General features: G+C 44.3%; 1 protein-coding gene across 19 annotated transcripts in view; it reads left to right on the forward strand.

Annotated features, from left to right (window-relative positions):
* LOC129694990 (protein KASH5-like) overlaps nt 1–14505 on the forward strand; it is a 244456-nt gene that overhangs the window by 179730 nt on the left and 50221 nt on the right. For all 19 annotated transcript variants that reach the window (XM_055631736.1, XM_055631746.1, XM_055631735.1 and 16 more), the window contains one exon: nt 12316–12479. In XM_055631736.1, coding sequence (XP_055487711.1) covers nt 12316–12479 — 164 coding nt within the window. The remainder of the gene's footprint in view (nt 1–12315; nt 12480–14505) is intronic.

Below are 14505 nucleotides of genomic sequence, written 5' to 3' on the forward strand. Positions count from 1 at the left end.
CAAGAGCTTCAAATTCCTGGGCGTGCACTTCTCTGAAGATCTCTTCTGCTCCGAGAACACTGATGCAATCATAAAGAGAGCACATCAGTGCCTCTACTTCCTGAGAAGATTGCGGAGAGTCGGTATGTCAATAATAATAATAATAATAATTTTATTTATAGAGCACTTTAAAAACAAACATAGCTGCAACAAAGTGCTGTACATCACTAATCATTGACAAAAAAAGTTAATACACACCAAAAATAACAATCAAAAGAAATAGTAGGAAAAGACATGTAAAATAAAGAAACATCAAAAACACCACAAACAGAAGCAACGCCTCAGGCATGGTCAAAAGCCAGGGAGTACAAATGCGTTTTAACACTGGATTTGAAGATGGACAGTGAGGGGGCCTGTCTGATGTGCAGCGGCAGGGTGTTCCAGAGTGCCGGAGCAGCAACAGAGAAGGCTCTATCCCTTCTGAGCCTCCGACTAGACCTCGGTACCTCCAGGAGCAGCTGACCAGCTGACCTGAGGGACCGGGCAGGAGTGTATGGGTGGAGCAGCTCAGAGAGGTAAGGCGGGGCGAGCCCATTCAGAGATTTAAAAACAAATAACAGTAACTTAAAATGAACCCGAAAGTGCACCGGGAGCCAGTGTAGGGAGGCCAGAATTGGCGATATGTGCTCCCTCTTTCGAGTCCCTGTTAAAAGGCGAGCAGCAGCATTCTGAACCAACTGGAGACGAGCCAGTGAAGAACGAGCAACACCAAAATAGAGCGCGTTACAGTAATCCAGCCTAGATGTAATAAAGGCATGGATTACTGTCTCAAAATGCTGCCGCTCGAGAATGGGCTTCACCTTCGCCAGCTTCCTTAAGTGAAAGAAGCTGGACTTAACCACCGCGCATATTTGGCGATCTAATTTAAAGTCACTGTCCATCCTAAAACCCAGGTTCACAACTGTTGGCTTCACGTACCTTGACAATGGACCTAAATCAACAAATGGAGGTTCACGGCAGCCATTGGGATCAAATAAAATCACCTCTGTCTTCTTTTCATTAAATCCAAGAAAGTTTAGGGCCAACCAGGACTTAATGTCATCAAAACAAGACAGAAGCGATTTTACAGAAAAGGCATCTTCCCCCCTCAGCGGCAAATAAAGCTGGGTATCATCTGCATAACAGTGGAAGGAGATGCCATGCTTTCTAAGGATGGAACCCAGAGGAAGTATGTACAGCGAGAAAAGCAGGGGCCCCAGAATCGAACCCTGTGGAACCCCATATGACAGGGGAGCGGAAGAGGATTCAAACCCAGCAAGGCTAACACACATGGTTCTGCCTGCCAGATAGGACCTGAACCATCCCAGGGCACTGTCGCAGATGCCCACTAACTGCTGTAGCCGAGATAATAAGATATTATGGTCCACCGTATCAAAGGCGGCAGACAAGTCCAGCAGGACAAGAACCACACAATCCCCAGAATCATTAGCCAGGAGGATATCGTTAAAAACCCTTAGCAATGCTGACTCCGTGCTGTGCATGGTTTTAAATCCAGACTGGAAGATCTCCCGAATATCATGCTCCTCCGGGAATAGTTTTAGCTGAGCATAAACAACTCTCTCCAGTAATTTAGAAATAAAAGGCAATTTCGAGATGGGTCTAAAATTGGCCAGAACAGATTGATCCAGGCCAGGTTTCTTAAGCAGTGGTTGCACTACCGCATGCTTAAAACTCACGGGGACAACCCCAGAACACAAGCTGCTGTTAATAATGGTAAGAACCGACTGCCCTATACTAGAGAAAACCTCCTTAAAAAGATGTGGAGGGACCGCATCACAAGGAGAACCCGATGGCTTAATATGGGAAACCACATCCTTTAAATACGATATAGTCACAGGCTCAAACTTGTCGAATACCACCAGGCAAGGGACCGAAACAGAAGGGTCAGAGGCAGGTGCTGAAATGTTAGCCCTTAAGGAAACAACCTTATCAACAAAAAAGTGCAGGAAGTCATTACACATTTCAGGTGAAGCTTCCAGACAGACAGGCTGCGGGGCATTTAGAACAGAGTCAATGATTTCAAATAGCACACGAGTCAAGGAGGACTCTCTCTAACTTCTACAGGTGCACAGCAGAGAGCATGCTGACCAGTTGCATCGTGGCTTGGATCGGCAACCTGAGCGCCCAGGAGCGGAAAAGACTACACAATGTAGTAAACACTGCCCAGTCCATCATCGGCTCTGACCTTCCTACCATCGAGGGGATCTATCGCAGTCGCTGCCTCAAAAATGCTGGCAGCCTCATCAAGGACCCACACCATCCTGGCCACACATTCATCTCCCTGCTACCTTCAGGTCGAAGGTACAGGAGCCTGAAGACTGCAATGTCCAGGTTCAGAAACAGCTTCTTCCCCCATCAGGCTATTGAACTAAACCCAAACAAAACTCTGAACATTAATAGCCCATTATCTGTTTTATTTATTCATGTGTGTATATATTTATACATTGGTATATGGACACACTGATCTGTTTCGTATTCATGCCTATATTCTGTTGTGCTGAAGCAAAGCAAGAATTTCATTGCCCCATCTGGGACACATGACAATAAACTCTCTTGAATCTCTTGAATCTTGAATCTTGAAGTGGCGTGACAGATGGACAGTGTGATGAAGAAGGCACTTGGCATACTTGCCTTCAGTGGGAAGCGTACTGAGGTTGGAACACCATGATGTAGATGTACACGTTTTTGGTGACACTACAGTTCTGCTGTGTCAGCTACAGGAATGATGTCATTACATTTGAAATAGTGCAGAAGAGATGTTGGCTGGATTTGTGAGCTTAAGTTATATGGAGAGTTTGGATAGGTTACAACTTTTTTCTTTGGATGCAGGGGAGTTGAGGGCAGTTCTTATTGAGGGGCATGGATAAAGATGCTCACAGTCTTTTTACAAGAGTAGAGGATTCTATAACCAGAGCGCATTGCTTTAATGTGAGAGTGGATAAATTTAAGAGGGCCCTTAGGGGCAACCTTTTCACTTGGGTTAGTCTATATCTGGAATGTCCTAGAACATAGACATAGACATAGAAACATAAAAAAATAGGTGCAGGTGTAGGGCATTGGCCCTTAGGGCCAGCACCACCATCCAAAATCAGTACCCCGTTCCGGCTTTTCCCCCATATCCCTTGATTTCCCTAGCCTTAACAGCTAAATCTAACTTTCTCTTAAAAACAAGCAGTGAATTGGCCTCCACTGCCTTCTGTGGCAGAGAATTCCACAGATTCACAACTCTGGGTGAAAATGTTTTTCGTTAATCTCAGTACTAAATGGCCTACCCCTTATTCTTGGGGACTCCCCAAACGTCGGGAACATTTTTCCTGCATCTACCCTGTCCAATCCTCTAAGAATTTTATATGTTTCTATAAGATCCTCTCTCATCCTTCTAAATTCCAGAGCATACAAGCCCAGCCGCTCCATTCTATCAAGATATGACAGTCCTGCCATCCCGGGAATTAACCTGGTGAACCTACGCTACACTCCCTCAATAGCAAGAATGTCCTTACTCAAATTAGGAGACCAAAATTGCACACAATACTCCAGGTACACTCTCACCAATGCCATGTACAACTGCAGTAGGACCTCCTTGCTCCTACTCAAATCCTCGCGCAATGAAGGCCAACGTGCCATTAGCTTTCTTCGTTGCCTGCTGTACCCGGATGCTTACTTTTAGTGCCTGGTGTACAAGGACACCCTGGTCTCATTGCACATCCCCTTCTCCTAATCTGACAACATTCAGATAATAATCTGCCTTCCTGTTCTTACCACCAAAGTGGATAACCTCACCTTTATCCACATTATCCTGCATCTGCCATGCTTCTGCCCACTCACCCACCTATCCAAGTAACCTTGTCTGAAGAAGGATTTCGCCCCGAAATGTTACCTATTTCCTTCGCTCCATAGATGCTGCTGCACCCGTTGAGTTTCTCCAGCATTTTTGTGTACTATCCAAGTAACCCTGCAGCTTCATTGCATCCTCCTCGCAGTTCACACTGTCACCCAGCATTGTGTCATCCGCAAACTTAGAGATGTTACATTAAATTCCCTCATCTAAATTGTTTATATATATATATTGTAAACAACTAGTGTCCCAGCACTGAGCCTTGCGGCACCCCACCAGTCACTGCCTGCCATTTTGAAAACGACCCATTAATTCCTACTCTTTGCTTCCTGTCTGCCAACCAGTTCTCTATCCATATTAATACCCTACCATGTGCTCTAATTTTGCACACTAATCTCTTGTGTGGGACCTTGTCAAAGACTTTTTGAAAATCTAGATACAACACATCCACTGGCTCTCCCTTATCCATTCTACTTGTTACATCGTCAAAAAATTCCAAAAGATTGATTTTCCCTTTATAAATCCATGCTGACTGACTAATCCTGTTGCTGTTTTCCCGTCATTGCTTTCCAAATGCGCTGCTATAATATCTTTAATAATCCTCTCCAGCATCCACTGGCTCTCCCTTATCTATTCTACTTGTTACATCGTCAAAAAATTATTTGTGTCACTAATAGGAAGGCAGCATTTACGTTTTAAACTGATCTGCGGTGAACCCGAATGTGTATGTCCCTTGCACTCCGCCCCGCCCACAACCCAGAAGCTCTCCGCCCCGCCCCCAATCCTGAAGCCTCTCCACCTCCCCCCTCCCCCCCCCCCCCTCTCCCCCCTCTCCCTCTCCTCTCCCTCCCTCCTCTCCCTCTCCCCCCCCCCCTCTCCCTCTCCCTCTCCCTCTCCCTCCCTCTCCCCCCCTCTCTCTCTCCCCCTGCCTCCCCCTCCCCCTCCCCCCCTCACTCTAAGACTATGGCCCCTGGTTCTAGACTCGCCCAACATTGGGAACATTTTTCCTGCATCTAACTTGTTCAGTCCTTTTACAATTTTATGTTTCTATAAGCTGCTGCACGGGTGGAGCCACGGGTCCTCCCACCCCACAGTCCACCAAACATCACAGTTTCGGGTCGAGACCCTTCTTCAGACTAATGCTCCTCCCGTGCAGCAGGTGGCACTGCACAGGACAAAGGGAGATGGATCTTATAGAAACATAAAATTATAAAAGGACTGGACAAGCTAGATGCAGGAAAAATGTTCCCAATGTTGGGCGAGTCCAGAACCAGGGGTCATAGTCTTAGAATAAAGGGGAGGTCATTTAAGACTGATGTGAGAAAAAACAGAGAGTTGTGAATTTGTGGAATTCCCTGCCACAGACGGCAGTGGAGGCCAAATCACTGGATGGATTTAAGAGAGAGTTAGATAGAGCTCTAGGGGCTAGTGGTGTCAAGGGATATGAGGAAAAGGCAGGCACGGGTTATTGATTTGGGACGATCAGCCATGATCACAATGAATGGCGATGCTGGCTCGAAGGGCCGAATGGCCTCCTCCTGCAACTATTTTCTATGTTTCTATGCTTGTATATAGTTTATCCTGTCTGTGAGCAGTGTGTGTGTGTGCAGCCATTTTGAGTTGTCTTGCTGCCAGCATTGAGTCACGCAATAAAGACCTGTTGTGCTTTGAAGACTCTCAAGTTTTTGTGCAGACCTAGAAAACGAACATGAAAGTGGTGTCAGGAGTGGGATTCTTCTTTGGCTGAGGCTAAATCATTTAGCAGGTCTTTGCTGTAAACTATGTTGTTAATGTTGTATACTCTATCAATACGAGAGTCAAGTGTATGTACCGGCAACGGAACAATTAAATTCTTGCTGAAGCTTTACAGGTCCATTAGTGCGATAACAAACAAATAAGTAAACAATAGCCAATAATACAATAAATTACTGATCAGTAATACGAGGTAACCAGACCATAACAGTGCAAAACCAATGTCTGTAGTGCAACCAAAACAAAGCAAATTATAGTGGCTGAGATGGGAACAACAAACTGCTGATGCTGGTTTACAAAAAAAGATATGAAGTGCTGGAGTAATTCATCGAGTTGGAGATGTTCCCTAGAGAACATGGATTTGAAGAAGGTCCAGACTGAAGAAGGGTCCTAACTTGAAATGTCATCTATCCATCTTCTCCAAGGTTACTGTCTGACCCGCTGAATTACTCCAGCATTTTGTGACCTTTTTTTTGCTGAGATAGGGTTGTGGCTGGTGTGCAATGTTCAAGGGCCTGATATCTGCTGAGAAGAAGCTATACTTGAATCTGGTCATGGTTTTCAGGCTCTTGTACTTTCTTCCTGTTGGTAATAGTGAGATGAAAATGTGGCCAGGGTGGTGTTGGTCTTTGATGATATTAGCTGTCTTTTGAGGCACTTTTCCCTTCAGCAGAGGGAAGTTCAATATCTGTGATGAACTGGGCACTGTTTACCACTTTCGGCAACCTCCATTCCTAGGTGTTTGAGTTATTGAACCAGGCTGGGATGCTGACTCTCTCCACCGCTGTTGCATCGACAAAGGTGCACTGGTTTTCCCTTCCTGCCATCCGTGTTTGTTCTGTTGAATTTTGTACTATTCTTCTCAGTATCAAGATTTATGATGCACAAAATACTGTTGTGTTTCATGTTATCTTACAGCATAGATAGCTCTGTTGTAATGCTGGAATAGTATTCTTAAGAAACATTTTTGTAACAGAAAACAGCATTAGAAAAACAATAAGAACAACATAGATTTCAGATTCACAAAACAGTGTTTTCATTGTCTAATATTTTCAAAAATTAAGGTCTATTTAATATCTTTGTTACTGTGAGCTAAAGAATACTGGCTGTATGTTACATTGTTCAGTAAAATATCATTGCACAACTGAAGGGGGCGCTGTCGAGTTTGGCTGCCCTGCCAGCTGCTGTTACCCTTTTTTTTTATTTTTAGTGAGTTAAAAGTGTTTGTTTTGGAGGTCTTTTAGTCTTTTTATGTGGGGGGGGGGGTGAGGTGGGGGAAAGGGGGAAACTTTTTCTCAGCCCCTACCTGGCCAGAGATGCGGCTTTTCTCCAAGCCATGTTTTCGCCCCTTCCTCGCGGCCTACTGGCAGTCTGGAGCGGCGTTTCCTGCCGGGACCGGCCAGAACTTCAGCTTCGGCGGTGGCACAGCGCTGGGGCGCCATCGTGGAGCGGGCGATGCCTTACCCGGGTGGCCGCGCATGGGCTCCGGAGGGCTGGCACCGCCGACTCCCAACATCGCGGAGCTGTGGTCTGTGGAGCTTCCAGCCGCGGGCGGCGCTGAGCTTTGAACACCGCGGACCCTGGGATTTCACGACGAGGTCGCCAGAGTCGGACTCCGACCAGCGCGGCCTGTGGACTTCGGGAGCCGCGGTCTCCGTGGAGGGGACGGCCGCTCCAGACATTCCAAGCTGCTGAGGAGTGCCTGAGCTTCATCATCCGGCAAGAGGACCTGAAGCATCGGGCTGCCGTAGCAGCGAATTCAGAGGCCTCAATAGGCCCGACTATGGGTGAACGGGGGATGGGACTGGACTTTTGATGCCTTCCCCCCTACAGTGGGAACCATTTTTTTTCTTCGGTATTCACCAAGGAGAAGGATATTGAATTATGTGAGGTAAGGGAAACTAGTAGAGTAGCTATGAATACTATGAGGTTCAAAGTAATAGAAGTACTGACACTTTTGAAAAATATAAAAGCGGATAAGTCTCCAGGTCCTGGCAGGGTATTCCCTAGGACATTGAGGGAAGTTAGTGTAGAAATAGCCGGGGCTATGACAGAAATATTTCAAATGTCATTAGAAACGGGAATAGTCTCCGAGGATTGGCGTACTGCGCATGTTGTTCCATTGTTTAAAAAGGGTTCTAAGAGTAAACCTAGCAATTATAGACATGTTAGTTTGACTTCAGTGGTGGGCAAATTAATGGAAAAGATACTTAGAGATAATATATATAAGCATCTAGATAAACAGGGTCTGATTAGGAACAGTCAACATGGATTTGTGCCTGGAAGGTCATGTTTGACTAATCTTCTTGAAATTTTTGAAGAGGTTACTAGGGAAATTGACGAGGGTAAAGCAGTGGATGTTGTCTATATGGACTTTAGTAACCCCTTTGACAAGGTTCCTCATGGAAGGTTGGTTAAGAAGGTTCAACTGTTGGGTATAAATGCAGGAATAGCAAGATGGATTCAACAGTGGCTGAATGGGAGAAGCCAGAGGGTAATGGTGGATGGCTGTTTATCGGGTTGGAGGCAGGTGACTAGTGGGGTGCCTCAGGGATCTGTGTTGGGTCCTTTGTTGTTTGTCATGTACATCAATGATCTGGATTATTGGGAGTTAGATGTGGCCCTTGTGGCTAAGGGGATCAAGGGGTATGGAGAGAAGGCAGGTACGGGATACTGAGTTGGATGATCAGCCATGATCATATTGAATGGCGGTGCAGGCTCGAAGGGCCGAATGGCCTACTCCTGCACCTAATTTCTATGTTTCTATGGATGAAGGTGTGGTAAATTGGATTAGTAAGTATGCAGATGATACCAAGATAGGGGGTGTTGTGGATAATGAAGAGGATTTCCAAAGTCTACAGAGTGATTTAGGCCATTTGGAAAAATGGGCTGAAAGATGGCAGATGGAGTTTAAATGCTGATAAATGTGAGGTGCTACACCTTGGCAGGACAAAATCAAAATAGGACATACATGGTAAATGGTAGGGAATTGAAGAATACAGTTGAACAGAGGGATCTGGGTATAACCGTGCATAGTTCCTTGAAGGTGGAATCTCATATAGATAGGGTGGTAAAGAAAGCTTTTGGTATGCTAGCCTTTATAAATCAGAGCATTGAGTATAGAAGGGGATGTAATGTTAAAATTGTACAAGGCATTGGTGAGACCAAATCTGGAATATGGTGTACAATTTTGGTCGCCCAATTATAGGAAGGATGTCAACAAAATAGAGAGAGTACAGAGGAGATTTACTAGAATGTTGCCTGGGTTTCAACAACTAAGTTACAGAGATAGGTTGAATATGTTAGGTCTTTATTCTCTGGAGCGCAGAAGGTTAAGGGGGGACTTGATAGAGGTCTTTAAAATGATGAGAGGGATAGACAGAGTTGATGTGGACAAGCTTTTCCCTTTGAGAATAGGGAAGATTCAAACAAGAGGACATGACTTCAGAATTAAGGGACAGAAGTTTAGGGGTAATATGAGGGGGAACTTCTTTACTCAGAGAGTGGTAGCGGTGTGGAATGAGCTTCCAGTGGAAGTGGTGGAGGCAGGTTCATTGGTATCATTTAAAAATAAATTGGATAGGCATATGGATGAGAAGGGAATGGAGGGTTATGGTATGAGTGCAGGCAGGTGGGACTAAGGGGAAAAAAAAATTGTTCGGCACGGACCTGTAGGGCCGAGATGGCCTGTTTCCGTGCTGTAATTGTTATATGGTTATATGGTTATTGTGGGGGGATGTTTTTATGTTTAGCATTAAATTCTTTGATGTTGTGTCTTATCTTTATTTGTGTGCTGCAATGGCAAGTCAAATTTCACTACACCAATTGGTGTATGTGATAATAAATGTCCTTTGTCCTTGAAAATAGAAGCAATCGTAATCAATTTCAATGGGCTCCCATGGTGAAACTGAATGACGTAAAAGACAATGATGTCTGATTACTTAGGGAGGTTATAGTGGAACACATTTTTTCGACCTGACATTGTTTCTTTTTTCAAGACAACTTTATTTCTGCTTGCCAATTTCCCAGGTAGCTTTCAAGTATTTTCTGGTTCACAATCTAAGTTGTATTATAACCTTGTCTATTGTATTTAGTGCTCCTGATGTGCATCCTCTACATCGGCATGACCAAGCATAGATTAGAGGACCATTTTGCCCAACATTTGCATTTTGTTGCCAAGGCTACTGGATCTTCAAGTTGTTAGCTATTTTAACTTCCCTTCCCATTCCTATCCCAACTTTTATGTCCTTGGCCTCCTCCACTGCCAAAGTGAGGCCACTTGCAAACCGAAAGAACAACACCTTGTATTCTGATAGCTTGGATAGCTTACAACCCAACCGTATGAACAGCAAATTCTCCAATTTAACATACCCTGACAACCCACTTCTTTCCCCTCCACACATTTCTCCACCCCTGTTCACCATGTTTCCCTTCCTTGTTATACTCAACTCTGAAAGCTGTTTCCCTTTTATCCTCCTCCCCCCCCCCCCCCCCCCCCCCCCCCCCCCCCCCCCCACCCCCCCCCCCCCCCCCCCCCCCCCCCCCCCCGTCTGTCATTCCACTCATCTATCAATCATCACCCCCCCCCCCCCCCCCACCTGTACTCACCTATCATTTGCCAAGCTTTGTCTCACTCCTTACTCCCATTTCCAGCTCTCTCCACTTTATTCCATCAATCTCAAGTAGGGTCCTGACCGGTAATATTGCCTGAAGATAGACACAAAATGCTGGAGTAACTCAGGGGGACAGGCAGCATCTCTGGATAGAAGGAATGGGTGATATTTTGGGTCGAGACCCTTCTTCTGAGACTCGGGAGACACTGAGATAAGGAATGGTGAGGTGTGAAAACGAGACATTGAAGGAGATATGGAATAAGGAAAATGTCGAATAGATCATTGTTAGCTAGGAGAAGGTGACAACGAAACATACAGAGATAAAATTTAATCGGGACAGTCAGACTGGTCGGCGAAGTGGGAAGGGGGAAGGATGGAGAGAGAGAAAGCAAAGGTTACTTGTCGTTAGAGAAGTCAATATTCATACCGCTGCCCAAGTGAACTATGAGGTGCTGTTCCTCCAATTTTCACTGGGCCTCACTCTGACAGTGGAGGAGGCCCAGGAAAGAAAGGTCAGTATGGGAATGAGAGGCGGAGTTAAAGTGTTTAGCAACCGGGAGATCAGGTAGATTTAGGCGGACTGAGCAGAGGTGTTCAGCGAAAAGACCGCCGAGCCTGCGCTTGGCCTCGCCGATATTTAGGAGTCCACACCTGGAACAGCGGATACAGTAGATGAGGTTCGAGAAAGTGCAAGTGAACCTCTGCCTCACCCGAAAAGACTGTCTGGATCCTTGGATGGAATCGAGAGAAGAGATATAGGGACATGTTTAGTTTTAGTTTAGTTTAGAGGTACCGAACGGAAACAGGCCCTTCCGCCCACAAGTCCACATCGACCAGAGATCCCCGAACATTAACACTATCCTACACACTTAGGGACAATTTATACCAAGCCAGTTCACCTACAAAGCTGTACATCTCTGGAGTGTGGGAGGAAACCAAAGATCTTGGATAAAACCCACGCGGTCACGGGAAGAACATACAAAGTATGTACAGACAACACCCATGGTCAGGATCAAACCCTAGTCTCTGGCGCTGTAAGGCAGCAACTCTACCGCTGTGCCACAGTGCCGCCCTGTTACACGTGCAGGTTGCAGGTGCTGCATCGCCTGCAGTTGCAAACTTGGTCTGTCCATTCCCTCCACAGATGCTACCTGACCTGCTGAGTTCCTCCAGCGCTTTGTATTTTACACACGGTTTTAATTATAGAATGTAGAACAGTACAGCACAAGAACAGTCCCTTCAGCCCATAATGATTGTGCCAAACATGATGCCAAGATTAATTCTTATCTGCATGCACATTATTCAAATTCCTCCATTCGCTGAATATCCATACGCCATAATATCCTAAAGTCTCTTAAATATCACAATAGTATCTGCCTCAACCACCAGCCCCAGCTGCACGCTCCAGCCACTCACCATTCTTTGTGCAAACAAAAACTTGCCTGCACTCCTTTAAACTTTGCCCCTCACACCCTAAAGCTATGCCCTCTAGTATTTGCTTTTTCCATCCTAGTAAAAGGTTCTGACTGTCTATCCAATCTATGCCTCGCATAATTTTATATACTTCTATATCACGTCTCCATCGTTCTAAGGCAAGCCATCCAAGTCTGTCCAACCTCTCCCTGTAGCTAAGACCTCCTAATCCAGATATCATTCTGGTGAACCTTCTCTGCACCCTTTAGTGAGTCTCCACATCCCTCCTGTTATGGGGCAACCAGAAGTTGTCTTACCTTGAGGTACAAAGATTCAGCAAGTTTTCGTGCTCAATAAGCTGTACAGATCAATATCTTTAACATTTGTATCCACAATCCACATTTGCTTTCACAATCCACCAACCTATTTATTTTAAAGCTATGTTATTTTATTGGATAGTATTAGTTTATTGTCACATGTAGCAAGATACAGAGTGGAAACCTTTTTTGCCTGCTATCCAAAAAAAACATACATCAACATTGCAAATTGCTAACTTTTTTTTGATTATCCATTCCTTTTTGTAACTCAATCTTTTTTAATATCTGATTTGTTTATTGCTTCATAATTGGTCTGTTTACTGATTTACTTCTCTTTTACTTTCAGCTGATGCAGCAAGATATTGAAGAGGAAACTAAAGAATTTCTGCAGAAATTCGGTCACCTGCTTTACGCTAAGGTTATCTGGGACATGTACACGGGGAATCTGACTCCACGATTGACAGCAGTCATGCAGCGATACCATCCGGCAGAGAGGGACTCATGCACTAGGTACCAGGGTTTGCAACTTGAGGCACAAATAAGAGCTAGAACTCTTATTTGTTCTAGGACATTATTCTTATTCCTTCAGTTAGCTAATCAGATCTCTGCTTTCTTTTCAAAGTATACTTTTGATGTTTTTTTGAAAGTACGAGTCTTTTCATCTTTTCAGTTCATTATATTGTGGGAATGCAATGGAGAATTGAATCGAATGTCTCAATATAACTTTAACATTTTTACTTACATTAGTGCTGCTTCCTGTGCATAATTGTCATAGTTGCACATATGACTGAAACATGAATGCAAAGTTGACTAAAGGAGTGTTGGACCTTGTAAATATATAGAATACTAGACCAAGTGCAGACCCGTTGGGTCTGCTCCCCTAACGCAGCCGTTCCCTACCTGTAGCCCCGACGGGAGACGTGCTCCTCCAACTCAAGCCATTCCCGAACATAAGATTCCAGCAGTCAGCAGTGCGGCTGTTTTTAAATTGCGTCTTTGAGGCGAGAGGCGAGCGCCAGCAGCTGTTATGGTCGTTGGCCAGCAGGAGGCGACAAAAGGAGTGAGTGGGGGGGGGGGGGAGAAGGATTTTATTAAAAATGTGTACATAAAAACGACAAAATTTAATGAGGAGTGGATACTTGGAATGAAAAGTGAAATCTCTACCGAAATGGAAAAAATCTTGGCATTTCTGGGTATGGTGTTGGCGTGGCAACGAATCAAAGGCTGGCACCCACAAGTCAGGCAGAAACACACACACACACACACACACACACAGCCAGCCAGCCACAGAGTTTTGATATTATATAGATAGATGTGACAATGATTGTTGCTCTTAAACTGTCACCATTAGGATTGTCTTGTGGCGAAGTGGTTCGGTATTGTGACAATAATTGTAGAATTTCCAGGAGGAAATCTGAAGAGCCCTCGAATATGCAATACACGAGTTTCTCATAGGTCGATACATTCTGGAGTGAATATGGAGGTTAAGAGCAATAGGTAACAAAACAATGTTTACATTATAAAGCAAAGCAAAGGTTATGAGCAAGGGGTAGCAAAGAATCACGGCCAAGGATGAAGAAGTCAAAGGAGAAACTGATAACATGTTTGCTTTGGCAGGTGTGACTATGAAGCTCGATTAATTTTGGTCAATCTGAGTTGCAGACTTGAACATGAAGAAAATAAATTATAAAGATAGTGCATGCAAAATTGAACGCAGATCAAAATAAATTATCAAGGTAATTTGTAAAATGTTGTATTGAAAATATCAATAGTTATATAAAGTTTAATAACCCTTTATTTCATACATTAAAAGGACAGAAATGATTTTTCTTTGGGCAGTTAAGATTGAAATAGAGGGAAGAGTGCTTTTTTTGTGATCAATACTATATTGAATGCAGGAAGATAATTTTACTGAAGTTCTGTTAGATACTTGAGGCTTCTGATTTGTATTCAGTTTTGCATGCACTACCTTTTATTTATTTTCTTCATGTTTACATTTACACCTCATGTTTGCATTGATGTACAGAGGGAGATTAAGGTCGAAGTCCATAGATTCTTGAGAGTGGCAACACATGTGGATAGACTGGTAAAAAAAAGCATGTGGTGAAGAAGGGTCTTGACCAGAAACATCACCTAGTCCTTTTCTCCAGACATGCTCTGTATGTGGTATGCTTGCCTTCATCAGTCTGGGCATTGAGTTTAAGAGTCAGGAGGTAATGTGGCAGCTTTATAAAACATTGTTTGGACTACATTTGGAGTATTGCGTATAGTCTCCCCATTACAGGAAAGATGTGGAGGCTTTGGAGGTAGTGCAAAAGAGATATTAGCTATAAGAAATAACTGGACAAACTTTGATTGTCCCCTGTAGAATATTGAAGTCTGAGGGGAAAACCGATAGAAGTATATAAAATAATGAGGGGTCATAGAAAGAGTAGGCAGAACCTTTTTCCCAGGATGGATATGTAAAGACCTGAGGACATAGCATTGAGGTGAGAGGCCAAAGATTAAAGGAGAGGAGGTTGTAATTTTCTTTACG

The sequence above is a fragment of the Leucoraja erinacea genome, unplaced genomic scaffold (assembly GCF_028641065.1).
Source record: "Leucoraja erinacea ecotype New England unplaced genomic scaffold, Leri_hhj_1 Leri_88S, whole genome shotgun sequence".
In the NCBI taxonomy this organism is placed as follows: domain Eukaryota; kingdom Metazoa; phylum Chordata; class Chondrichthyes; order Rajiformes; family Rajidae; genus Leucoraja; species Leucoraja erinaceus.